The 26,847-nt window shown below is 51.2% G+C and overlaps 2 protein-coding genes across 2 annotated transcripts; both read left to right on the forward strand.

The window, feature by feature from the left end:
• Positions 1 to 5,211, forward strand: TLCD2 (TLC domain containing 2). The gene is made up of 4 exons (XM_049803300.1): positions 1 to 314; positions 709 to 791; positions 1,675 to 1,757; positions 3,359 to 5,211. The coding sequence occupies exons 1-4, from the start codon at positions 127 to 129 to the stop codon at positions 3,734 to 3,736; spliced, it is 732 nt and encodes a 243-aa protein (XP_049659257.1). The 5' UTR covers positions 1 to 126; the 3' UTR covers positions 3,737 to 5,211.
• A 1,872-nt stretch (positions 5,212 to 7,083) lies between these two features.
• On the forward strand, positions 7,084 to 26,806 carry PRPF8 (pre-mRNA processing factor 8). The gene is made up of 43 exons (XM_049802027.1): positions 7,084 to 7,165; positions 7,284 to 7,393; positions 7,472 to 7,640; positions 8,349 to 8,513; positions 8,612 to 8,830; positions 9,431 to 9,643; positions 9,936 to 10,061; positions 10,139 to 10,244; positions 10,774 to 10,964; positions 11,123 to 11,242; positions 11,320 to 11,509; positions 11,688 to 11,807; positions 12,155 to 12,289; positions 12,400 to 12,529; positions 12,911 to 13,107; positions 13,214 to 13,420; positions 13,510 to 13,673; positions 14,028 to 14,154; positions 14,277 to 14,469; positions 14,822 to 15,009; positions 15,221 to 15,459; positions 15,990 to 16,136; positions 16,388 to 16,598; positions 16,949 to 17,065; positions 17,152 to 17,399; positions 17,583 to 17,762; positions 18,245 to 18,380; positions 18,975 to 19,144; positions 19,467 to 19,596; positions 19,779 to 19,925; positions 20,153 to 20,313; positions 20,987 to 21,178; positions 21,791 to 22,028; positions 22,283 to 22,411; positions 23,003 to 23,116; positions 23,260 to 23,433; positions 23,688 to 23,881; positions 24,229 to 24,468; positions 24,560 to 24,701; positions 25,066 to 25,206; positions 25,454 to 25,593; positions 25,780 to 25,982; positions 26,512 to 26,806. Exons 2-43 carry the CDS (start codon positions 7,294 to 7,296, stop codon positions 26,664 to 26,666), a joined length of 7,008 nt encoding a protein of 2,335 aa, XP_049657984.1. The 5' UTR covers positions 7,084 to 7,165; positions 7,284 to 7,293; the 3' UTR covers positions 26,667 to 26,806.
• Positions 26,807 to 26,847: the final 41 nt, after the last annotated feature.

Below are 26,847 nucleotides of genomic sequence, written 5' to 3' on the forward strand. Positions count from 1 at the left end.
ATCCCGACCGGGGCAGGGCGGTGCCGGTGCCCGGGGCGGATCCCGGGGCCGATCGAGGCGGAGCCGTCGAGCAGCTCCGATCGGTGCCCTTATGGGAAACCCTAGGGGAGACTGCGGGCCGGTGGGATGCCCATGGCTTTTAGCCCGGGATTGTTGGTGGTGGCCGGTTCTTTCGCCGCTTTCCGTTTGCTGAACCGGGGATTGGAACGGCTGGTGCCGCCGCCGCCCTCGGCCCGGCGGAACCGCTGGAAGTGGCGGAACATCTGGACGTCGTTAGCCCACAGCGTGCTGAGCGGCGGCGGGGCGCTGGCAGGGTGAGCTGGGGAAGAGGATGGGGGGGACACGACTGGGGGTACTGGAGGGGAATGGGGGCATCGAGGGACCCCGACGGAAGGGGCCCGGAGGGAGATTGAGCTTTACCGGGGGTTGGGGGGGGGGGGGGGGGACACACACGACCCTGAGGAGCATTGAGGAGGGTGTAGGTTTGGAAAGTTGGGGGGGGCACTGAGAGGTGGAGGAGGACAGGGGGAGCGGGGGATAGGGAGACTCGGGGCGGGGGGAAACAGAGGGACAAGGGTGACCGTGGGGGGACCAGGGGGATGGGAGGGCTCCGGGGTGGTCAGCAGCACTAGGTGGGCAGCAGGGACACTGGAAGGGAATTGGGGAACCGCTGGCGCTGCCCGGCACTCACAATTGCTCTCCCCGCAGGTTCTGCCTCCACCCCGGGCTGTCCGAGGACCTGGTGGGCACGCACCCACCCGGGGCACACAGCCTGGTCGCCGTATCTGTAGGTGAGGTGGGGGGGAGGAGCGGGCTGCCCCCTGTTCTGCCCCCCTGGGGGTCCCCAGGGGCTCATCAGTGCCTGACACCAGCCCCTCGAGCCATGTCACGGGCAGCGATGTCTCAGGCACCCCAGACAATCGCCCTATTCTTGGCAAAGGACAGTGACTCCTTTCTGTCCCACGGAACCCGCAGCCAGGAGGTACTGGGCACCAGGCTGCCCGCCACCATCCTCGTGGGGCAGCCAGGGCTTGGAGCATCCCAAAAATGCCCATGATATGAGGTTGATGCCGGTCCCCCCAAAGCCTTGAGCTAAATCTGCCAGTGTGGAGGCCAGGAGCTTTGAGCGCCCTGGCTGTATGAAGCCTCCCCCCTACCACTTTGTCACCTTCTTGCAGATCTGTCACCAGCCCTGTGGTGAGTGCTAACAGGCTTTCCAGCATGGCTACAGCTCAGCAAGGAGGTCTGAGTATCTAAAATGCCAACATGGGGTTGGTTTGGTGGCAGCGAATCCTGCAGCTGTTAAGTGCTCCAGGCTGAAAGAGATCCAGTTCTGGGACAGTAACAAGGGTGAGGGTCCGCATGCTGTCTTCGCTGTCACCCTTCTTCAGGAACAGATCCAAGTGATCAGTTAGTGCCTCTCCCTAGGAGCACATCCTACAGAGTGATTGCAGGAGGGACCCAAACCACCCTAATTTCCTTCTCCTGTGTGTGATCCTGCTCTGTGGGTGACTTTCCACCCACAAAAGGTTTGGGCTGAGCTGTGGCCATCACTTCCCCAGAGGGGCTGCCCAGCCCAGTCAGGTGCAGACCCTGCTGGGGTGGGGGGTGGGGGTGTCACTTGGCACAGTCCTTCCTGGCCCCCTTCTTTGCTCATGGCCTCTCTGATCCCAGGTTATTTCCTTGAAGACTTTGTGGACATGTTGTGCAATCAGAAACTTCACCAGTCCTGGGAGCTGCTCTTCCATCACTCTGTGGTGAGTCCAGCGGCCGCTCTCTGAGGGACAGACCCTGGCACTTGTACCAGCAGGGAGGCTGGGGCTGGGGTTGCTAGTGTGGGTATTGCTGCCTGTTACAAAATCTGTCTGATTTTTCTGCCTGGGGAGAGAAGCCCAGACAGCAGGGCTGGGAGCTTCTCTTGGTCCTGCAAGACTCATATACTCTTCAGGGGTCTGCAGAAAGGCACCCAAAGATGGGGTAGGAAAAAAAGCCCCCATGTGTGCACAGAGCAGGGGGGGGGAAGGGGCTGGGCTGGGGGGCTGATCCATAACGGTGTAATGGACCAGCAGTGACCCAGGTGTCCCCACCGGCACAGGCAAGCAGCTCACCTCCTGCCAGCTCTCGGCCACTTGGAGCATCTGCCTGGAAGGGCTGCACATCCCACCTTCCACTTCCCGCTCCCTGGGGTGTTTTCCTCTCATTCGGGTCAGAACTGCGGCCACGGGGCTGGGGTGGCTGGAGCAGCCGTGGTGCAGAAGGCCCACACCAGTGGGGCCCTCTGCCTGCTTTGCTGCTGGCTGTGCCCAGCGTGGGTTTCTCTTTGATCGTCTCTGATGTCCGGATGCTGGAGCATTGCGGATGCTGCAGGGCAGGGGGGTAGCACAGCCTGGAGCTGAGCAGCGGAGACGCTGTGGGTTACAGGGGAGGCACAGGGGTCTGCACAGCCTGGGGATGGGGGACAGGGACAGTACCAGGACCTACCTGGGATGAAACGGGAGGCGATGGTCAGACTTGCTGTCTCGCAGACCCCAGCGAGCCCTGTGGCTCTGCCAGCTGCTGCTCGCAAGTCAAAAGGTCATCTCCACAAGAAAGCTAATTCAGGCCAAGACAGTGACTTAACGAGCAGGGAGCAGATAATCTCATTAAAGAGCCAATACAGAGAACAGCATTAATAGTATAAACTGAAGAAAGGACTGTGTGTGCTGAAGTGCAGGCAGGCAGAGCCTGTCCCCCAGCCTGGCAGGGAGGGTGCGGGGCAGGAATCAGGCCCGCTCTGCCCCTAACAGCCCTGTCCTCTGCTGCAGCATCCAGCAGCCCCAGGGTGCTTCAGGCCAGGCTTGGGGCATCCCACGGGGCTCTTTGATGCACCAAAGCTGCTTAATCCCTGCAGCGTGCCTGTTCTGGGGAGAATCTCTGAGCCAGCAGCAACCGTAGTAGCCCTGGGCTACACGTCTCCCTTCCTGCCCGGTTCAGCCGTTCACCGTGTGCGGAAAAACCTGCTGGGCCACAACTAACTGCATTCCCCAGGCCACAAAAGCAGGGTTAGGTCTGGCTGCTCTGTCTCCTCTGCCAACCTGGAGTTTATAGAAGTGTTTCCCTCTCCTCCCACAGGAAAAAAGAAACCTGCTCAGGTTTCATGCAACATTGGGGAGGCTTTATCTCATGCCGGAGGCTGCAGCGCTGGCTGGAGGCTGCAATGCTGCAAACCTATATGTGGGGTGATGACCAGCAGTTTGGCACTGGCGTGATAACTGTTTCCACCTTTGCTCCACGCTGCGCCCAACATGGAGGGCTCTAGTTTGCAGCAGCTGAGAGCAACCAGCTCCCGGGCTCAGCCTGCCTTCTTTCTCCTTCCCAGGTGATTGTCTGCTTTGGTATTGCAGTGCTGCTCCATCAGTACGTCGGGTTTGCCCTCGTGGCTTTACTGGTGGAGATTAACTCCATCTTCCTCCACCTGCGGCAGATCCTGCTCATGGCCAACCTGGTGCACACCACCTGCTACCGCCTCAACAGCATCATCAACCTGGGCACCTACGTGGTGTTCCGCATCGCCACGCTGGCCTGGATGACTCGCTGGCTCTTCCTCAATCGGGAGAACGTGCCCCCGGCAACGTACGCTGTAGGCACGGTGGGCATGGCAATCATGACACCCATGAACATCATCCTCTTCTACCGCCTGCTGCGTAGTGACTTCTTCAAGTCCTGCCGGGATATGCAGAGGGAGAAGGAGCAATAGCCCCCTTCCCCGCAGGGTCCGGGGCACAAGCAGCCCCAATCCCATGGAGGACAGCAAAGCGCAGTAGAGCATGAACATGGCTGTTTCAGCACCTTGCATGGAGGGTCCACACTAACAGAGCAACCAGGCTTTTCTTGTGGCTGCAGATCCTGGGCCCTGCAAGAGAAGGTGCTCACGGACCAGGCACTGGGGCTCTGCTCCCCCTGCACCTTTGGATGATGCGGTTGGATGACTGGGAGTTGCTCAGAGAAGCTTTGACAGCTCTCGCAGCTCCGCGAGGCACCGCTGAGATGAGAAGGGAGCAGAAGAACACTGTTTCCCCACTGCTCTTCTGGACATCCAAACACCACAGTGTGTTTCTAACCCCTTTGGTGCTGCATCCCGCAGCGTCCCATCAGCCAGGGGACACTGCGCTCAGCCCTGCGTTCTCTGTGGCACTTCCCATGGGAGCACCACCAGGCAAGAGAGGCTCCAAGGCTTCACCCTCGAGGCCGGGGCCCGTAGAAGCCAAATCCTGCACTCATGAGTCCTCCCCAAGGAGATTGTCCCAGGTGGGTGATGGAGGGAGAGGCTGAGACCTGTCTGGGTGGGATGCTACCTGCTCTCGGGTCCAGGTCGGAGGCAGAGCACTGGGCAGCAGGTGCTGTGGCACTGTGCTCGGGGCCAACTGGCCAACTTCTCCTGACAACTGGAGCTTTTTTCATGTTGTTTTGTTCCCAGATATGTTAAATGCCCATAAATGGCCATGGGAGAGTGTGAGTTGCTGGCTGGGATGATGCTCTGTGATGGACACTTCCCACAGATGTGAAGTCTTCAGGCATAGGCATCTATTGGGATTTAGGCATCTATTAGGAATGAAAAGTTCTGCTACAGAGCCCAATGTAACGCTTTTACCCAGCAGCAAGAGCTCTTACTAACATGAGCTTTTAATAAATGGCTACAAATGAAGTGGCTTGAGGGGAAGGGGCTTAGAGGGAAAAGGGGACTCGGCATCCCAGCCTGCTCCAGGGGTGTCACTGGAAGTACAGTCCTTCTTATCCTACGTCTCCCCACCGCAGAGTAAAAATACACTGTACACTGGCACAGTCTACCTCTCTTGGGATTTCCCCCCCCCCCCCTCCTTTCTATAGAGGAAGACGAAGGTTCCTCCCGTTCCTGCTGATGCTCTCCTGCCCTCCTAGGCAAGGGGAGGCTGCGCTTCCCTTGGGGCTGACAACTGGGAGGCTAAATGGCAGCAGGACGGGTGCCAGCTCCTGCTGTGTCTCTGCCTTTAGCCCTGCTGTACTGAGCCACTTGCGAGATGCAGGGTTAGGAAAGTGCTGGCTGTGAAATAGGGCAGGCTGCAGGCAGAGCACCCGGCATGTGGCTTCGCTGCTCTCATTCCTGATGCTGGACACCAGCTCGCAGCAATGCTAGGATTCTTGTGGTTCGCTCTGCCTGTCCCTGAAGGCTTCCTCGGACAAGGAATCAGATTTTTTTTTATTTTTTTACTCCACATTTCCTTTTCCCCACCGATTCCCACACACTGAATTGTTCCCCAGGAGCCCAGCACCATGTATAAAAGCAAGATCATCCCACTCAGGGTTACGTGTACCAGTTTTGAGAAATCCACTGGATCTGTCATACTTTCTGTGTGGCAAATAACCTTTAACTCAAAATCTCTCATTTGGTTTGGAAAGCCAGGGGACAGGCTGAAACAACGTGTTGCTCAGAGTGGGCGGCACTTGTTTCGAGGAGGAAAATAAGGGAGCAGACACATTTCTGCCTGGGCAGGGAAAGACTAGCAACGTGTGTGGGCAGTGGGAGGCTGGGGATGACTCGTGGCCAAAGCTGCTTACATTTCTATTTGTAGAGAGTGCAGGAAAGCTTGCAGGTGCTGGAGATACCTACTCTGTGTTTGGATTTGTCACCTCAAGCGGTGTTTAGGTGCCCGTGTGCCACTCACAGCTCCTAGCTGGAGCAGAGCTGGCAGCCGGGGCTTTCTCTTTGGTTTGACCCGTTTATGCCCAGTTTTTCAGGAGCTGCTCCACTGATCCCTGCCCTTAACACAGCCTCCGCACCCGCTCAGCAACGCTGGCTCTGTCCTCCAGCCTCTGCCCACACCAGGGACGTTTCTCAAGGCCTGGATTGTGTTACCACATTCCTGCCATCACGTGGATGTCGCGTACCCCGGGCATGTGGGGTTGAGGGCCCGGGAAGCCTGTTTTGGGAGCCTTTAATCAGACGTGATTTTCCCACAGGGCTACGGTGGCATAAGTGGCGGCTTTGCAGCTCGCTGTGGCCAGATGCAGGGGCGCCCTGATGGAAAATGCCACAGCCTTGGCTTGAAGGGCTTTGGGAAGGGACCTGCCCCTCTAATCCCCCCATACAGGGGTTCACGGGACTAGAAGGAGCATCTCCATCAGGGAATTAGTCACCGGGGAGCTACACCCCAGCCTGCCACCCACCTGCACCCCCTTCAGCCCCATCCCACATCCCAAGAGCCAAAATCCCCTCCAGCACAGACCCCTCGCCCCATGGAGACCCCCCACCCTGCTGAAGCCCTAAGGTGAGCGACCGCCCGGCAGCAGGGTGGCCCATGGCAACAAATGGAGCCCGGTCATCTGCCTAAAGCGAGCCGGACCTTGTCTTTCACTGGGCAAGCACAGAGGGGTGTGGGGGGGCATCTCTGCTCCCCCAGGGGGGCTGGGAAGGGGGCACCAAGGCAGGGGGGGGGATATTTTCTGAGGCATTAAGGGCCATAGTATGGCCGTGGAGGCAGTGCTGGGGGCGGGGGGGGAATGTAGGCGTCCCTCCCCAGGGCCTCTGGGGTGCCGTGTCCTCCTGCCCTGCCTGGGGCTGTGGGGTGGGCCCAGGCCCGGGGAAGGGGGGAAGCCCAGACCCTGGGGAGGGAGAGGAAGACGTGGGGAGGCCAAGGTGGGCACTGTCCCCACGGAGGGGGCACTTCAGGCTCTCGCCGCCCCACGGGGGATCCCCCACCACCACCCCCCTACGAGACCCCACGGGGGAGGGGCCCGGCCCCACACAGCCCCCCCCCCCGCCCCCCAGCGCCGCCTGCCCCACAGCGCCCCCTACAGGTAGCGTGGGCTGATCTGCGCCACGCGTTGTCCAATCAGAGGCGGCGACGAGCTGTCACCGTTGCCTCTCTCCGCCAATCGAAAGCAGTGAAGGGCGGGACCGGAGAAAGCCGGGTATTCCACCGGAAGTGTACTCCAGGCACAACTTCCTCTCCTCTGCCGCCGTTGGTCCCGCCTCCTGCCCCTTCTCCGCGTTCTGATGGGCCGCGCCAGCTGTCGCCGAGGCTACCCGAAAGCTGATTGGGCAGTCTTCCTGGCTGCGCGCCCCGCCCACATCCGGGACTTTGAGGCGCGGTGGCGACGGCGCTGGGCCGCCATTGTGGTGGGGAAGTGCGGGGCGTCGCGGCAGCCGGTGAGGGCGGGCGGGGGGCGATGGGGGCCCGGGGTGGGCGGGGGATGCCGGTGGGGATGGCGGGGGAGAGGCCGGGGGTGTCCCCGTCCCTGCCCTGAGCTCCTCTCCACCCCCGCAGGTGCGTCGCCATGGCCGCCGTCTTCCCGTACCGCGGCGGCTGCGCCCCGGTGCCCAGCCCGCTGGCGCCGCTGCCCGACTACATGTCTGAGGAGAAGCTGCAGGAGAAAGGTGGGTAGGGCTGGTCCCTGCACCCGCATCCTCCCGAGCGGGACCGGGCCTGACCCCGCTGCCTCTCTGTCCCCGCAGCCCGCAAGTGGCAGCAGCTGCAGGCCAAGCGCTATGCGGAGAAGAGAAAATTCGGCTTCGTGGACGCGCAGAAAGAGGACATGCCCCCCGAGCACGTCCGGAAGATCATCCGCGACCACGGCGACATGACCAACAGGAAATTCCGTCACGACAAGCGCGTATACCTGGGGTAAGGGGAGCCCCCTCCCCGCTATGTGATGCACGGGGAGGCGAGCTGAGTCCTCCTCTGCTGCCTTGTCAAAGCTCCTCGCTGATCGTTAAAGGGAGAGCCCCTCCTCCAAAGGGCTTTCCGTGTCAGTTGTGCATAGAAAGCAGCATAGTAGCTCAAGGAGGATGGGATAATCAGTTGGACTAGGGTAGCAGTGCAGAAGAGGATATGCGAAGGAAGTTGTTCCTTTGAATTTTTGAGAAAAACATTACTCTGGATAGCACTTTATCTTAGAAGAAGTTGGGGGAGAGTATGAAGTAGTCAGCATACGTTTTTTTGCATGATTATGAAGCACCATGACTGCTACTTTGCTGTTTGGGTTCAGAGAGCTATCTCACACCGCTCATGATCCATTGCGCTAACTTACCATTACGCATAAAAACTCCAGAAACTAATTTGAAACTATTCTTTTTTTTTTATTTGTAATATTCTTAATGTGCGACAGTCTCTCGGAAGCCAAACCAGTAGAAAACTTTTTGACAGTGAGATGCATAAAGCACAAAGATAGAATAGGAATGTCGTGGATTTGTCACTGGATGCCTTTATGAACAGGTTAAATGAGCAGTTTTCAGGAGTGAAAGGTGTAGAGGTAATTGGGCTTGTGGCAGATGGATGGCTATTCTCTTGAGATCCCTTCTAGCCCTGATTTTCCTTGATTTCTAATTGTAGTGCTCTGAAGTACATGCCTCATGCTGTTCTGAAGCTCTTGGAGAATATGCCCATGCCCTGGGAGCAAATCAGAGATGTTCCAGTCTTGTACCATATCACAGGCGCCATCTCTTTTGTGAATGAGATTCCCTGGGTCATAGAGCCGGTGTACATTGCTCAGTGGGGGTAAGTGCCTTCTTCCTTCACCCTGCTGGGAACTTGTGAGCAAACATGCGTGCATCCACAATAAAAACAACATTTAACGGTCTCTGCGTTTCTGCCAGGTCGATGTGGATTATGATGAGGCGAGAGAAGAGGGATAGGCGTCACTTCAAGAGGATGAGATTCCCCCCATTTGATGATGAAGAACCCCCTCTGGATTATGCTGATAACATCCTGGATGTGGAGCCCCTGGAAGCAATTCAGCTTGAGCTGGATCCAGAGGAGGATGCTCCTGTGCTGGACTGGTTCTATGACCACCAGCCGCTGAAAGACAATAGGAAGTACGTGCCTCTCTGGTAGCACAATTCACTGGAGAGGAGAAAAACAAATGCGCTACATAAATTACCTATATGTAGCAGTATATAACCTTTGGTTGTGTTATGCTGGGCTACATGTGATGTTGGTGGGGAGAGAAGAACCTTCCCTCAAGGGTGGGAGGGAGAACCTGGTTGTTGTAAAGCTATGCCTCTTGTCTTCAGCATCCAGTGAGGGCAAACGAGGCCTCTCAATCCAGGAGGGCTGCTGCCCAGTGACCACTACAACTCTGATGTTTATTACTGTGCCATGAAGATGGCAACCTGGATTGTCTAGTTGGAATTTGAATTGCTGCTTGCTAAGAGTGCACAGATGTTGTGTATCAGTCTGGATATGGGGGGAGAGGAACTGGAGCAGTTGGTATTTTCTGGGCAGATGTAGTCTGTAGCAGTCTTTAGCACTCCTGCAGCCTTTCTTTCTGTCTGGGGGGGCCCATGTGTTGGCTGTCCTTGATATTTTCTGCAAATGATGGGCGATGAAAGGTGTTTGATTATTTCTGGTCCTTTGGTAAAGGCCCAGTTATCTTCTGGCTGTGTACTGAGTGTCTTTGCTTTGTTCTTTTACAGGTATGTAAACGGTTCAACGTACCAGCGTTGGCAGTTCACCCTCCCGATGATGTCCACGCTGTACCGGCTGGCTAATCAGCTGCTCACTGACCTTGTGGATGACAACTATTTCTATTTGTTTGACCTGAAAGCATTCTTTACCTCCAAGGCGCTGAACATGGCTATTCCTGGAGGTCCCAAGTTTGAGCCTCTTGTTAGAGACATCAATCTTCAGTAAGTGTTAGGTTTAGGAAGAAAGATAAGTGGTTATCTGTGAAAAAGGCCTGGGAAGGTTAATGTGTTACCAGGTATCTTGTCTTGGGTGAGCTATTCCTGGGTGTTCACTCTCTTTAGCATTAAGCCTGTGATGTGCTTGCTGCTTTGGACACTGAATGGTTCTTAGTATGAAGAGAAAACTTTTTTTTTTCCTCAAGGAAAGGCAATCATATCATGTCTTCAGTCAAAAATGTTTGCCCTTCTGTCCCCCTGAATGCTCATATAACAATTTCTTTTTGTCTCATTTGAGGGATGAAGACTGGAATGAATTTAACGACATCAACAAAATTATCATCAGGCAGCCAATCAGGACAGAGTACAAAATCGCTTTCCCATACCTGTACAATAACCTGCCACACCACGTCCACCTGACCTGGTAAGTGTAGCAGTCTCAAGAGCAGGGAGAGGAGGCGAAAGCTGTCAGGATGCTCTAATACATACTGTGTGTTGTAGGTATCATACTCCAAACGTCGTTTTCATTAAAACAGAAGATCCCGATCTTCCAGCTTTTTACTTCGATCCACTGATCAACCCCATTTCACACAGACATTCTGTCAAGGTGAGTCATTGTCCAAGAGAGCCTGGGATAAACCCTACGTGTGGAGGTGATGGGGCTTTAGCATCTTGTTCGTAACCTTTCTTCTGATAGTGGCACCCACACGTAGATATTTCGGGAGAAATCAGTAGCCCTTCCTTTCACAAAAACCCCCACAGTTGTCATTTGTAGTCTTTTTCTACTTCTGGAGTTGCACAAAGCTGTCTCCTTTGGTCTCTGTAGGGTAAAGCCCAATGCATAATTAAAAGTGTTATTTTAGAGTCTTCTGATGGATTATCTTTTTGCTTGCCCTTGGTGTATTCATGGAGCTGACATCTCCCTTGAGTTACCTCTAACATCTAGCTCAGGGTCTGGTAGCCAAAGTTAGTTTTCAGGCCCACTGGGGCCTCGTGGGGTGGTTTTTGCTTCTCTGATACTTGACACTGTCACACTTCTGTCACGAGAGCAAAGAAATGGTTTTTACTCAGTTAACTCTGAAAACTGAGCTGAAGCAACCAGGAAACAGATGGTGTGTGGTGTTTCTGCATTTCAGAGTCAGGAACCGTTGCCTGATGATGATGAAGAGTTTGAGTTGCCAGAGTTTGTGGAACCTTTCCTGAAGGATACCCCCCTCTACACAGATAACACAGCCAACGGCATTGCCCTGCTGTGGGCCCCACGGCCCTTCAACTTGAGGTCTGGGAGGACTCGCAGAGCTCTTGATATCCCACTGGTGAAGAACTGGTGAGTTCTTTCGTGGGAGAAGGGGTGTTCTAATTTGTGACATTCTTATCTTGTTACAGACTTTCTGTGGTGATGAGTTTCTAGAGATTTTAGGAGAGTTTCTGGAAACTTGTTGTTCTCTAAGGCATGTGAAAAATTGAAATATGGTTTATCCCTAGGTATCGTGAGCACTGCCCAGCAGGCCAGCCAGTGAAAGTGCGAGTTTCCTATCAGAAGCTACTGAAATACTATGTTCTGAATGCGCTCAAGCACAGACCTCCGAAGGCGCAGAAGAAGAGGTAAGTGGGGTCTGTTCAGTGGGGAACTGCTGGTCTGTGTAGGGGACTCGGCTGATAATAGTCTCTGCTCTCTCCAGGTACCTATTCCGCTCCTTCAAGGCTACAAAGTTTTTCCAGTCAACAAAGCTGGACTGGGTGGAAGTAGGCCTGCAGGTGTGTCGCCAGGGCTACAATATGCTGAACCTGCTGATTCACAGAAAGAACCTGAACTACCTTCACTTGGATTACAACTTCAACTTGAAGCCCGTGAAGACCCTCACCACTAAGGTATTGGTCCATGTGCTATTTTACTCAAGAGTAAACCTGAAGATTGTTAAGTAGCTAGTGCAGTAAGACAGGCCACAGTGTCTCAGCTGTTCAGTTATAGTACAGACCGACCAAATCGGAGCCCTTTCACTCTTATATAAACATTGTTACACAAATCCTGGATTTTTGTCTCTTCCAGGAAAGGAAAAAATCTCGTTTTGGTAATGCTTTCCATCTGTGTCGAGAGGTTCTGCGGCTGACTAAGTTGGTGGTGGACAGCCATGTCCAGTACAGACTTGGAAATGTGGATGCATTTCAGGTAGGCTCATTTTTTTTCTTTTTCTTTTTCTTTTTTTTTTTTTTTTTTTTAAAGGTGAGGAGGGGAAGTTGAGAGGAGGAGCGGAATATCTGGGTGGGCTTATATAGGATGCGCAAAATGACTGAATGTTCCAGTGTTACAGAGAAGAGGGGGAACAAAGAAAGCATGCAGCATTGCATGAAATTCTGCTTTTACCCTAGTTGATAAGAATTGATCATTGTACGAGTCAGTGTTAGGAGCTTTGTATGGGCTAATACACTCTGCTCCTGGCTGTAAAATAAACCTGCTGCTCGAGGCAATGTATGTATTGTTTATTGTTATCTCTGACTGTGCTCCCTGTGTTTCAGTTGGCAGATGGCTTGCAGTACATCTTTGCCCATGTGGGTCAGCTGACAGGAATGTACCGATACAAGTACAAACTGATGAGGCAGATTCGTATGTGCAAGGACCTGAAACATCTAATCTACTACAGGTTTAACACAGTAAGTTCCACCTTTCCACATGATGGCGACCCCACGTAAACTCAGCAACAAGGGAGGGATTCTGGAGTGTCAGGAAGTGACCTGCTCTTACCATGTCTCTGTTCTCCCAGGGGCCTGTGGGCAAAGGTCCTGGCTGTGGCTTCTGGGCTCCAGGCTGGAGAGTGTGGCTGTTCTTCATGAGGGGCATCACGCCACTGCTGGAACGCTGGCTGGGGAATCTGCTGGCCAGGCAGTTTGAAGGTCAGCACACTGTAAATCTTGGATGTGGGAAGAGTGTGTGGTAAAGATTAATATTGTTTACTTGCCAGCTCAAACTCCAGTTTTCTGTTCCAAGCGGTGGTCTGTATCCATGCTCCATGTCAATCCCAAGAGCTGTTGACCGGTTTAGAGCACTTCGGAGACCAGTGCCCTCAGAACAGATTCCAAATGGAAGTGGGATTCCCTGCTGCATAGCACCGTGGGGTCCATAGCTTCCTAATTGTCCACTTCAAACTCATCAGTGATGTTGTGGCAGTGTAATTTCTTCAGACATCCTGCACCTCTGTGCACTCCTGTATTAGGAAGAAGAGGAGCACTGCCCAATAACGTCAGAACTGCTGAAGTACTTTGCTTTTTCTCCAGGCCGTCACTCAAAGGGTGTAGCAAAGACTGTCACGAAGCAGCGTGTGGAGTCTCACTTTGACCTGGAGCTGAGGGCAGCCGTTATGCATGACATTCTGGACATGATGCCAGAAGGAATCAAACAGAACAAAGCCAGAACCATCCTGCAGCATCTGAGCGAGGCTTGGCGGTGCTGGAAGGCCAATATCCCCTGGAAGGTAGGTCTCTGGCTTGGTGTTTTGGTTCATTTTAATATCTCCCTGGTGGAACTGCTCTTGTGAAGGTTCCCACTCCTGCTTCCCTCAAGCTACTGTCCCTCCCTAGGTGCCAGGACTGCCAACTCCTATTGAGAACATGATCTTGAGGTACGTGAAGGCAAAAGCTGACTGGTGGACAAATACAGCTCACTACAACAGGGAGCGAATCCGTCGGGGTGCCACTGTAGACAAGACCGTCTGTAAGAAGAATCTGGGCCGGCTGACCAGACTCTACTTAAAAGCTGAGCAGGAGCGGCAGCATAATTACTTGAAGGTACTTCTGCCCTGCCTGAGGTTGCCCAAGTTGGTGCTATTTTCATAGGGAACCTTTCACTGACTAACGCTGGTGGTGTGGTTCTGCAGGATGGGCCTTACATCACTGCGGAGGAGGCTGTTGCTGTGTACACAACCACAGTGCACTGGCTGGAAAGCAGGAGGTTCTCACCCATTCCCTTCCCCCCGCTGTCCTACAAGCATGACACCAAGTTGCTCATATTAGCTCTGGAGAGGCTGAAGGAAGCTTACAGGTGAGCAGTGGGGAAGTGGTTGTGTTCTGCAAGGGCAGACGTCTGCACTGGGAAAGGCTTCTGAAGCTATTTTGTTATCTGTTATTCCTGGAATTGAGTTTGTTGTAAATTTTACCCTGAAGGACTCAAAGGCTGTAGGTTGTGGCACTGCCAAGGTTGGCTGGGGGTTCTTCATGGACTCTGCCACTTGGGGCAAAACCCATGCCGTGCTTCTAAGCTTGGGGATGTGGACTGTGAAGAGTTACAGATCTTAGTCTTGATCGGTTTGGTCGAACAGTGTCTTTTGTCAGTTTAATGCAGTGGCCATTAGTTTGTTCATGCTTATGTGCCTGAGCTGTTCTTTCTCACTTTCAGTGTGAAATCCCGTCTGAATCAGTCGCAGAGAGAGGAGTTGGGCTTGATTGAACAGGCTTATGATAATCCTCATGAAGCTCTGTCCAGAATCAAACGACACCTTTTAACTCAGAGAGCCTTCAAGGAGGTAAGTGTCCTGGTGAAAGCCAGACCATACTAAAAGTTACGCTGCATTCAGGAGCTAAATAGCGCTAAGACTTTGTGTTCTCTGTCAACTATAAGCCTCAGTTTTTCCTCTTCTTTTTTTAGGTGGGTATTGAGTTCATGGATCTCTACAGCCACTTAGTTCCTGTTTATGATGTTGAGCCCTTGGAGAAAATCACAGATGCTTATCTGGATCAGTACTTGTGGTATGAGGCTGATAAGCGAAGACTCTTCCCTCCATGGATCAAACCTGCTGACACTGAACCTCCTCCGCTGTTGGTGTACAAGTGGTGCCAAGGTTAGCAGGGTCTTGTATTCTATGGAAAAATGAGTTTTCTTAATGGGAGCTTGCTTCCTGCAAGTCGCCTTGGGAGCTGAGTTTTCATATTTGCAACTTGGAGTCAATAGTCATTACAATCAGAGACTATATTTTGTAGATTAATAGATATACATGTATACACTGGAGGAGGAGAACTTCCATAGCATTTGTGGTTGATTACATATGTCTGCTCCCATTTCTGGATAGACTGGAAGGACCAGAGGCTGAAAAGTCAGGCTTTACAGGAAATATGTTGACTTCCTGTGCCCAGAAGGGTGCTTCTGAGCTCTGATGTGTTCAGATAACATGACAAACTTGTTTGTCTCCTCAGGCATTAATAATCTGCAAGATGTTTGGGAAACAAGTGAAGGTGAATGCAATGTCATGCTGGAATCTCGATTTGAGAAGATGTATGAGAAGATTGACCTGACATTGCTCAACAGGCTGTTGCGTCTTATTGTTGATCACAACATTGCTGACTACATGACAGCCAAGAACAACGTAGTGATCAACTACAAGGTGATGACTGCTATTCGGGAAAGGGCATACGTGGACTGTAAAATTAAGAGGTTTTGGACCCAGGGGGGAGGAGGGGACACAAGACTTGGCAGAGAATGAAGTGATGAGGGAGTAAGAAAACTTTTCTGGGTCCTGCTAAAGAGCAGCTGCTCAGGTAAAAGGTCTCTGATGTATTGTGACAGGTTCTCACAATTCCCCTTCATTTCCTCAGGACATGAATCACACAAACTCCTATGGGATTATTCGTGGGCTGCAGTTTGCTTCCTTCATTGTCCAGTATTATGGGCTTGTGATGGACCTGCTGGTGCTGGGTCTGCACCGTGCCAGTGAAATGGCTGGGCCTCCCCAGATGCCAAATGACTTCCTTAGCTTCCAAGACATTGCCACTGAGGTGGCCCATCCCATTCGCCTCTTCTGCAGATACATTGACCGTATTCACATCTTCTTCAGGTGAGACCTCTGGGGCGCTGCTTTCCTCAGGTGAACTTTTGTTCTGGCATCTCACAGCAGATGCTGTGAAAGTGGGAATTAGTTGCTCCTGCTCCAGGCTTTTGTTCCCTTTGCTAAGAAAGATCAGGAATATTTGAATTGATAGACATTCCCAGAACTGGGTGTCCACATGCCTCCTCTTGCTTTCTCAGTTTGCTTTTCTACAGCTTCTCTGGACCAGTAGAAAAGCAACAATGCCAAAAGTTCAATTGTTACAGATTTTCCACTGGTAAAATAAGCCTTTTCTGGCTTCCCAGCAAGTGGACATAAAATTTTATGTCTGTTCATGAAAAGATAACCCAAACAGTCTGGTTTGCTCTATGCTAATGAAACTGAAGCCCCCTTCAGTGGGAGGATACAGAAATTGGTTAGTTACCTTCAAATGTGCTATGGCAAACAGCTATCCATAAGCAAGTCCTTATCTGTCTGGGTGGACTGGTGTTCTGAGAAGTTGGTCATGTAACTCCAGATCCTCTTCTGTGTGTTTTCAGGTTTACAGCAGATGAGGCAAGAGACTTGATTCAGCGGTACCTGACAGAGCATCCAGATCCCAACAACGAGAACATCGTAGGCTACAACAACAAGAAGTGTTGGCCCCGGGATGCTCGGATGCGCCTCATGAAACATGATGTGAACCTGTAAGTGCTGCAACCTGGAAAAAAACAAGTGGTGGGGGGTGGGAAAATTAATTGTAATAAATAACTGACTGAGACTGATAGGCAGGTGCTCAGGAAGAAAAGTCAGAAGAGGTGAGGGGTCTGTGCTGTAAATCTGGCAGTGAGTGATTGATATAAGAGACTATAGTGCTAGGAAAGCACTGAGAGCTTACCTTGTTTCCATTTTGTTTCAGTACCAGACAGCCTGTCACTGTGCATATCTTGTTTTTCAGTGGTCGTGCTGTATTCTGGGATATCAAGAACCGTTTGCCTCGATCAGTCACCACAGTGCAGTGGGAGAATAGCTTCGTATCCGTTTACAGCAAGGATAACCCCAATTTGCTGTTTAACATGTGCGGGTTTGAGTGTCGCATCTTGCCCAAGTGCCGCACCAGCTATGAGGAGTTCACCCACAAGGATGGTGTCTGGAACTTGCAGAATGAGGTAGGGTGAGGGTTTGACAGGGTGGGAGAGCAGTCCCTGCTTGGGCTGTACCTGGCATGAAAGCAGGTTTTATACCTGCTGGCAGAGGGGTGCCTAAGAGCATGAGTTTGCCGGCTGTGTAACTGGGGCCACTGGCAGATGGAGTTAAAATGAACTGGGTATGAACTTTCCTTCCTGAGAGGGATGGGAAATCCTTGGCTGGGGATGAGCAGGGACCTGAAACTGTAGAAGTGCTGTTCAGCCCCTTCTCTCCTCATGTTTTGTAATTGCCTGCTGGTAAGCGCTCACCTTACTGTCTGTATTGGAGAGAGAGCTCCCAGGAGGGAACTGATGTCCCTGTGCTCTTGTAGGTCACCAAGGAGCGCACAGCTCAGTGCTTCCTGCGTGTGGATGATGAGTCTATGCAGAGATTCCACAACAGAGTGAGGCAGATCCTCATGGCATCTGGCTCCACAACTTTCACTAAGGTAAGGTGGGAGGAAGATGTACGACAGAGCTTTCTGGAGATGCTTGGAGAATGGACTGAGAACTGATACTCTGCTTTCCTTTCTAGATTGTCAACAAATGGAATACAGCTCTGATTGGCTTGATGACATATTTCCGGGAAGCTGTTGTAAATACTCAGGAGCTGCTTGATTTGCTGGTGAAATGTGAGAATAAAATCCAGACTCGAATCAAAATTGGTTTGAATTCCAAAATGCCAAGCCGTTTTCCGCCGGTGGTGTTTTACACCCCTAAAGAGCTGGGGGGGCTGGGCATGCTCTCCATGGGCCACGTTCTCATCCCGCAGTCTGACCTGAGGTGAGTTGTGCTGCTCTAACGCCTGCATGGGTTGAGTGTTGTTAGATGCTCTTTCCTGTAAAAATACTCAGAATGCTAAACCGTGCCATGTTATAGAGAGATGTTGCCTTTACAGTAGGTCATGGCAGTGTGGCCTGTGAAGTTCTGTTGCTCCTAATTCACTCTTGTGCCTCTTTGTTCCAGGTGGTCCAAGCAGACAGATGTTGGCATCACTCACTTCCGCTCAGGAATGAGTCATGAGGAGGACCAGCTTATCCCAAATTTGTATCGTTACATCCAGCCATGGGAAAGTGAATTCATTGACTCTCAGAGAGTATGGGCAGAGTATGCCCTTAAGCGACAAGAGGCTATAGCCCAGAACAGGTGTGTTTCCGCGTGCAATCAGATCTGTGTGTGTGTGAGGACAGGCAGCGGTGTGAAGTCTTGTACTGCCTCAGAGTTCTGGAGACCTTGCTTGCCCCATGATACATGCTCCAGGCTGCCTGCAAAGCTGCTGTCTTACCTCTGGAGGAGGTACAGACTCTGCAAGCAGCAAGTGCACCCGTGACACAGTTTAAGGGAAATGGTATGGCAAGCGGTGCCAGGAAAAGCTGACATCAGACCCATTTGCAGTTAGTTCTGCGCACTTACAAGGGCAGGATTTTTCTTTTGGCTGTTTGATGTCAGTGTGTTCATAGTGATGGCTATAGACACTTTGCTGAGCCTCTGAGTGCTTGCCATTTTAGAATGTCTCCTGCCAGAGCCCTGAGGTCTGTATTATTTCACTGATCTCATCACCTGAAATACTCATTAATGCATTGCTGTAAAACTGAGAGCTAACAAAGTGTGGGAATTTTTTTCTTCAGGCGTCTGACACTAGAGGATCTGGAGGACTCATGGGACAGGGGAATTCCTCGTATTAACACCCTTTTCCAGAAGGACCGGCATACCCTAGCTTATGATAAAGGATGGAGAGTCAGGACTGACTTCAAACAGTATCAGGTATTGACTGGAAATTTCTCTGGCTGAGTGTGAGGTTTAGTTACCTGTTCCATACAATGTCCCTTCACCTTGCATTATTGCAGGTGCACTTCCTTGTACGTCTGCTGCAGGAAGGACTTAGAGCCATGTGTTGGGACTGGTAGAGGCTGTTGAGAACCAAATGCTCCAAAATCTGTAGCTAGCCACTTTTGAAGCATTTCAATAGATTGCAGTGTCTTGGGGAACGTCATGCTTATCACAACTGAGTATTAAGAAAACACTTTTGGAAAGGGAGAAAGGGTCTCAAAACAAACATTCCAAAATGTTAAGTGTTAATAACAGTGGAAAAAATTTACTATTTAAAGTCTCTAATAGTAGCTCTATAGAGGGCCAGTCCCTGAAACATAAAAACGTCATCTTAGAGTCTACCTAGTCTGAATTGCACAGTAGTACTGCCTGAACTCACGTTGTAGATGAGCTGTGTCCTCCAGGACTGAGAGCATGAGGCTTTTTACTTGTTTGCTGACATCATCATCATCTTGGTTCTTACAATTAGTGCATCCAAGTTAGATGATCTGAATACAAAGCTGCTCACTAGTGTGCTGTTGTCTCCAGGTCCTGAAACAGAACCCATTCTGGTGGACGCATCAGCGCCACGATGGCAAACTCTGGAACCTGAACAACTACCGCACAGATATGATCCAGGCACTTGGTGGAGTGGAAGGAATCCTGGAGCATACTCTCTTCAAGGGTACTTACTTCCCCACATGGGAGGGTCTTTTCTGGTAAGAGAAACTTTGATGTGGCCTTGTCTTGCAAACGGGAGCTCAGTGGTGCACCAGGTGGAGTCCTTGGCTCAAGCCATACTGATTCTGTTGAGACTTTTCTGTTTTTCAGTCATCACTTGAGCACACTGCATAGTTCAGTTGCGAGGGCACCTGGGATTGGGCTATAGCTGAGCTTCAGCATGCAAATCCATGGAAATTTCTTTGCATGAAACAATCTTCCCAGCTCCCAGTGTGTGTGTTCCCTACCTCTATTGTATGTGGCACGTGGCAGTCTGGAAATGAGGGACTTATTACGCAATTGATTGTCTGCCCTTTCTAGGGAGAAGGCCAGTGGCTTTGAGGAGTCCATGAAGTGGAAGAAGCTGACGAATGCCCAGAGATCAGGTTTGAACCAAATTCCAAACAGAAGATTCACCCTGTGGTGGTCTCCTACCATCAACAGAGCCAACGTAAGTACCTGGAGTTTGTACCTGTAGGAACTTCCACTGAAATGAGAGCAGTTAATCAACCTAACTAATTCTTCAGAATATCTCTTACAGATGAACTAAACCTTCTTAACAGTAGCTGTTCTGTTTTCTGAACTTCATCAGTTGTGCTGTTGCATGTTCTCACAGCTGCTTTTCCTTTGCAGGTATATGTTGGGTTTCAGGTGCAGCTGGATTTGACAGGCATCTTTATGCATGGCAAGATCCCCACGCTGAAGATTTCTCTCATTCAGATTTTCCGAGCTCACTTGTGGCAAAAGATCCATGAGAGCATTGTAATGGATTTGTGTCAGGTGAGCACTATGTTAACTTGCTTTGTTTCTGTGCAATGCATATATGCTCCTTATGTACCAACAGATATTCTCCTGGGGATTTTAGCAGGGCTAGCCTGTCTTCAGCAATTTGACAGAGAAGGGGAGAAAATGGGATTTTCCTGGGTCCCTCTTTTAGCTCTCTGCTGAGGATAGATTCTTTAGCTAGGTTGCTTGAACACAACTCATCTCTGACTGCCTTTTCCCAGGTGTTTGATCAAGAGCTGGATGCTCTGGAGATTGAGACAGTGCAGAAGGAGACCATCCATCCCAGGAAGTCATACAAGATGAATTCCTCATGTGCAGATATCCTTCTCTTTGCTTCCTATAAGTGGAATGTGTCACGTCCATCATTGCTTGCAGATTCCAAGTGAGTGTTTCCCTTTTCCCTCTGCTTGATCTTGCTGCAGAGCAGAAGTGCTGATCCTGTCATCCTGAGCCAAAGGCCCTATCTCTTGGGTACCTAGGGTTGGTTTTCTCTGGGGACACAGGAGGATGCAATCATGCCTGGCAAAGTGCAGAGCTAGTTTGCCTGGATGGTTGCTGCAACTCCTAGCACTGCCTTCTGCAAAACATGAAGACTGTCTTTGTTCCTGTTCTCGCCTCTAGTCGATCCTTCCCCTGAGCCAGAGCTCAGGAGCTCGGAAGGGTTCTTCAGGAAACCCCACAAATCTGTGCTGTCTTAGGGCCAGAATCTGGAGTGAATTGGAGACTATCTGCACCTGTGCTGTGTTTAGTTCAACTGAATCCTCACGGGACATTCTGCGGGGGAGATGACTCCTCATGACTATACAGTAGAGGAGTAACTGTGCTGCTTTATTTAAACCTGTATCTGAACCGCATTGGCTGAGGGCTTCTCTTAACAGCTTTTGCATTCAGCTGCTATAGGAAGAGAGCAGTAGAGTCCCTTTTCAGGATGGTATGCAGACAGTAGCTGGCTTGAGTGTTCATGCTTGGTGGCAGTTACTCTCTGTCAAAGCCACGCAGCAACTGCAGGAGAGTTTTGTGCAAGATTAAATTGTTCTGGCTTGCTTTCTCCTCAGAGATGTGATGGACAGCACCACCACACAGAAGTACTGGATAGATATCCAGCTGCGCTGGGGAGATTACGATTCCCATGATATCGAGCGCTATGCAAGAGCCAAGTTCCTGGACTACACTACAGACAACATGAGTATATATCCGTCTCCTACTGGTGTGCTCATTGCCATTGATCTGGCCTATAACTTGCACAGGTGAGATCTGCACCTTCTGTATTTTAACTGTAATTGTAGTTCATGGCTGTGTGCTAGTGCATCTCCAAACTGGGTTGTATTCTAGGCAGGAGGATGAGGGGAGAAGGCAGAAGCCGGCAGTATACAGTGAATGGGCTAAGGTTTCTAGGCAGTTCTTTCAGGTTGCCCAATATGTGCTCATTCAATAATAATGGTTCAGTTCTCCCAGCTCACTAGTAATTTGTTTTCTTAAGAGATTTCTGTCAGAGTCGTCTTGGAGCTAAAGGACAGGCTTTGTTTAAAGGCCTCCTACAAGTGAGGACAACTGTTCTTCACTGGAGAACTTGGGGGTAAATCCCAGAAAGCAGGCCTCTGCTCCAGTGTGCTTGTTAGAGAAGATGCAGCTTTTCTGGTAGTGCAGCGTGTGCGTGCTGTGGCTTCCCACTGTGAGGAGGTGTAGGGAAAAGCCATAGGTGAACAGCTCCCAGGAATGTTGCAAGAAAAGTCATACAGTAGTATTCAGCAAGCAGAAAGGTGCCGGGCTGCTGCATGGAAGGACTTGTGCATGGCTGTTGTCTTTTCATCTCAGAGCTGATGGCAACAACTACGTCTTCTGGTTTTTGTCTTCTTCAGTGCTTATGGGAACTGGTTCCCTGGGAGCAAACCTCTGATCCAGCAGGCTATGGCCAAAATTATGAAAGCAAACCCTGCGCTGTATGTGTTGAGGGAACGAATCCGCAAGGGCTTGCAGCTGTACTCATCTGAGCCCACAGAACCATACCTTTCCTCCCAGAACTATGGAGAGCTCTTCTCCAACCAGATCATCTGGTTTGTGGATGACACGAATGTGTACAGAGTGACCATTCACAAGGTGAGGCCAGAGGTGTATCTGCCAGGGGAAAGGACGGGGACTGTAAATATCCTGCGCTCAGGGTGGTTGTGGAGGCATGCATGATGGAAAACTAGGAATCGACATGGATCCAAATTTCTGCAGTGTGCACGGAGCAGCTCTGACAGTTCTGGTACAGTTCCTGCTCAAAGCGCACAGCGAGTCGGCTGTTGTCCGAGTGTGTGGATAGGCTACATTCATCTCCCTGTACTTTTCACTTCTGCCTTTTTTCTCAGACTTTTGAAGGGAATTTGACCACAAAACCCATCAATGGAGCCATTTTCATCTTCAATCCCAGAACTGGACAGCTATTCCTGAAGATCATCCATACATCTGTGTGGGCAGGACAGAAGCGTCTAGGACAGGTAGGGCCTGGCTGCATGCTGTGCTTTGCGCTGTGAGCTGGGCATGGGCTCCGACTGCTTGGGACACTCACTTGAGCAGAAGATATCATGAGGGTCTTCATCTTTCTCCCTCTTAACAAGTTTGGAGCTCCAGTTTCCAGTGTGTAACCTGTGCTCAGGCAAGCATTAGCATGGGATGTAAAAGTAAAAGAATGCAGGTATTGATGTTGCAACATTTTTGTGGCTCTGATGTGTAAAGAGCTTACGTCTTCAAGCAGGGCTTGAGAAACAGTGCTGTGCTTACTGTTACAGCAAATCACATTGCACTTGGCCGTACATCCAGTACAGTGGGAAGACTCTCAGGTGGCAAAGCCAGGGAGGCGGTGTAGCCAGTTATTTTTTCTGAGCCAGTCAGGAGTAACTGAACTCCAGGAATGGGAACTGCCCTCTGTGATCAGTAAGAAGGAAATGCTGAGCCTTGTCACTGATCTGGAACAAGCCATAAATTCCAGCTGTATTTTTAGAATTTGATTTGAGTCTCTGCAATTCCCAAAGCCATGGAGACTGCTGTTAGCAGGGAGATATTTCTCTAACCCTGCTGTCTTTCTGTAGCTGGCCAAGTGGAAGACTGCTGAAGAAGTGGCTGCCTTGATTCGATCACTTCCTGTGGAGGAGCAGCCTAAGCAGATCATAGTGACTCGAAAGGGCATGTTGGACCCACTTGAGGTAACAATGCAGATACTGCTCTGTGGGGTCATTGTAAAATCTTTGGGAGATTGCAGAACAATCCTGTGTTCCTGTGAAGGACTTCATCTGGGCCAACATTCTGCAGTAGTTGTGAGCTAATTCCTTTTTTCGATAAACTACAGGTGCACTTGCTGGATTTCCCCAATATTGTAATCAAAGGCTCAGAGTTGCAGCTGCCCTTCCAGGCCTGTCTGAAAGTGGAAAAGTTTGGTGATCTCATCCTGAAGGCTACTGAACCCCAGATGGTTCTCTTCAATCTCTATGATGACTGGCTGAAAACCATCTCTTCCTACACGGTAAGCACAGCATGCCTAGTCTGCATTTTGCTTTGCCGCTGATAAATGAGGCAGGAGCCAAGGCTTCAGAAATCCCTCCCAATTTGTTGCTTGGGAGCACTTCACTCTGAGTCTGCCTGGATTTTCCTTCAAATAGATTCCACCTGTGCTTCCCATGCAGTGTTGGTGTGTCCAAACAGAGGAGTGCTGTACTAGGGCCTTGTATGTTTGGTTTCCTTCCTTCCTTCTAACTGCATCTTTTTTTCTTCTCCAAGGCATTCTCTCGTCTGATTCTGATTCTCCGGGCACTACATGTGAATAACGATCGAGCCAAAGTTATTCTGAAACCAGACAAGACAACCATAACAGAGCCTCACCACATCTGGCCAACCCTGACGGATGAGGAGTGGATCAAGGTGGAGGTGCAGCTGAAGGATCTCATCCTTGCTGACTATGGCAAGAAGAACAAGTAAGCCACTGTCCAGCTGCAATAATCCTGTCAGCCTTTTCTTCTTGCTCTGGCCAGAGTGTTCCTTGTGGAGAGCGGAAGACTTTCAAGGGCCTTTGGCAATGAACTGTCAGCTTTGTAGTGAAACTGGCTGTTATTATTAATTGCTTTCTAGTAAGGCAGATAAAAACATCTGCACCAAAACTTTTCTGATCTGCGCATCATGTGATTTGATCCCTCCTTTTGTCTGAAAAGTTGTGGTTTCATTTTTCGTAGCGCCCTGAGTGGATGTTCTGAGCTTGTGCCTTGGTGAGAGGGATCCAGAACGTATTTTGAAATGCCTGACTTGGGTGGATTTTCTCTTTCAGTGTGAATGTTGCATCCCTGACACAGTCAGAGATCCGAGACATTATCCTGGGCATGGAGATCTCTGCCCCCTCTCAGCAGAGACAGCAGATTGCAGAAATTGAGAAGCAAACCAAGGAGCAGTCACAACTGACAGCCACGCAGACCCGCACTGTTAACAAACACGGGGATGAAATCATCACCTCTACAACCAGCAACTACGAAACCCAGACCTTCTCCTCCAAGACTGAGTGGCGAGTCAGGTAGGAAAGCAGGCAGGGCTGTTGTGCAGTAGAAGAGGTCAGAGTGCTCAGAAAGGGATCTGTGCACTCTCTAATAATCGTCTCTTCACAGAGCGATTTCTGCTGCCAACCTCCACCTGCGAACGAACCACATTTATGTTTCATCAGACGATATAAAGGAAACGGGCTATACGTACATTCTTCCCAAGAACGTGTTGAAGAAGTTTATCTGCATCTCAGATCTGCGGGCCCAGGTGAGCGTGTAACGAGTCTGTTATAGTTGTGCTCCACGCTGCTGGGGCACATGCCAGTCGTGGGCAAGCAGGAACTAGTGGCAAAGGGCTGGGAACTTGCTGCTGTCCGTGTGAATCCCTCTGTGCTTGAGACAGATGCTGGCACGATGGCTGAGCACACCAGTTTTAGGTGGGTCCTGGTGGCTCCTTGTGGCCCAGACTTGCGGGGGGAACAGCACTGAACAAAACTATGATGTTCTCCTCTAGTGAGAACCTGCCGGTCAAGAGATGCTGTCCTCAGGAACTAAGGGCAGGGCCCACCCACTTTTACACAGTTACAGGGAGGTCTCTTCTGGGCTTCTGAGGCGGATGGTTGTGTTTCTAGATTGCAGGTTACCTGTATGGAGTGAGCCCTCCTGATAACCCCCAAGTGAAGGAGATCCGGTGCATTGTAATGGTGCCCCAGTGGGGAACACACCAGACCGTGCATCTCCCAGGGCAGCTGCCGCAGCATGAATATCTCAAGGTGAGTTGAGCTTCTCCTCCGGGTGTGGGTAGAAGATCACCATCTCCAGTAACGGGGACCTGAGGTGGTGGGGCAGCTTCCCTTGGTCTGTTGTAGATGTGGGACTTAAAGGGCTCGGCCTGAAGCCAGCCCGATCTGGGATCAGGTGAAAGGGAAGCCTTTGGTCCCTGTGTGCTTTCTGCCATGCTTAAAGGGGTCTTTTTTTAAAGGTCTGTCATTTCTCTCTAAAACACTGTCTTTTTGTCAGGAAATGGAACCTCTGGGTTGGATTCACACCCAACCAAATGAGTCCCCTCAGCTCTCGCCGCAGGATGTCACCACCCATGCCAAGGTCATGGCTGACAACCCCTCCTGGGATGGGGAGAAGACTATCATCATCACCTGCAGGTGAGGGAACACCTCCAGGGAGGCTTCTGTGTGCCCCCTCTGCTGAGGGGGCCTGTGGGTGCAGTGCTTGGGAACACGTTGAAGTCTCAGACTAAAAATTTGGCAGAAAGGGAGTCTTTGCTCATACCTGGTTTCCCTCCTCCGTCCCAGATCAGTCTGACTCGCTCCATCTCTCCTTTCCTTCAGTTTTACACCAGGCTCGTGCACGCTGACAGCCTACAAACTGACCCCAAGCGGCTACGAGTGGGGCAGGCAGAACACGGACAAAGGGAACAACCCCAAGGGCTACCTGCCATCCCATTACGAGAGGGTGCAGATGCTGCTGTCGGATCGCTTCCTCGGCTTCTTCATGGTCCCAGCGCAAGGGTCCTGGAATTACAACTTCATGGGTGAGCTGTCCTGGGAAAGGGACAGGAAGGGAGGCAATGCGATTAGCCTGGGGAGGAGAAGGAAATAGCTCCTCAGGGAAGTGTTCCTTACCCGTTCTGAAGTTTGACCTTCCTCAGAGCGGCTGGGAGGAATACCAGCATTGTGGTCTGACCGTTCCTTGGTACCATCACTGAGGTATCAGTTCTCAATGATTTTTCAGTGGCAAGAGAGCAAACTCTGATAGAGGGGATCGAGACCTCTTGTCTAGGGCAGTAACAGGAGGTCCTGGCATGATGAACCACAGCCAGCTGCAGAGAGGGTCAGGAAGGGCGGAGAGTGGCAGACAAACCACTTGACTAGCAGAAGACAGCTATAGGGGCATTGCTCTGTAAATCTCTAGGGGGAGGAACCCAAAGGGTGATGATTTTGTCTCTTCCTCTGCAAGGTTTGCTTAAAAATGGCCTTGTGAGGGTAGAGTGCTTCCCTAAGCTCCTGATCAATGGTGGAGGCAGAAGGGGTTTCAGGTGCGTGACGGACTCTTTCTTCCAGGTGTTCGCCACGACCCCAACATGAAGTACGAGCTGCAGCTCGCCAACCCCAAGGAGTTTTACCACGAGGTCCATCGCCCTTCTCACTTCCTCAACTTCGCCCTGCTCCAGGAGGGAGAGGTTTACTCCGCCGACCGGGAGGACCTCTACGCCTAGTCCTGCCCTCTCCTCCCTCCCCACTCTTAGTACTGTTGATATTCAACAGCGTCTGTCTGTCCCTCTGCCCCCCCCCCCCCCGCCACTCCTCGCCACCCACTCACACCCGCGTAGCCCCCCCCGTGTCCCCTGCGTGACGTCTCGGGTTGTTGTACCCTCTCCAGTAACTCAATAATAAATT

Source organism: Accipiter gentilis, chromosome 6, assembly GCF_929443795.1.
Source record: "Accipiter gentilis chromosome 6, bAccGen1.1, whole genome shotgun sequence".
In the NCBI taxonomy this organism is placed as follows: domain Eukaryota; kingdom Metazoa; phylum Chordata; class Aves; order Accipitriformes; family Accipitridae; genus Astur; species Astur gentilis.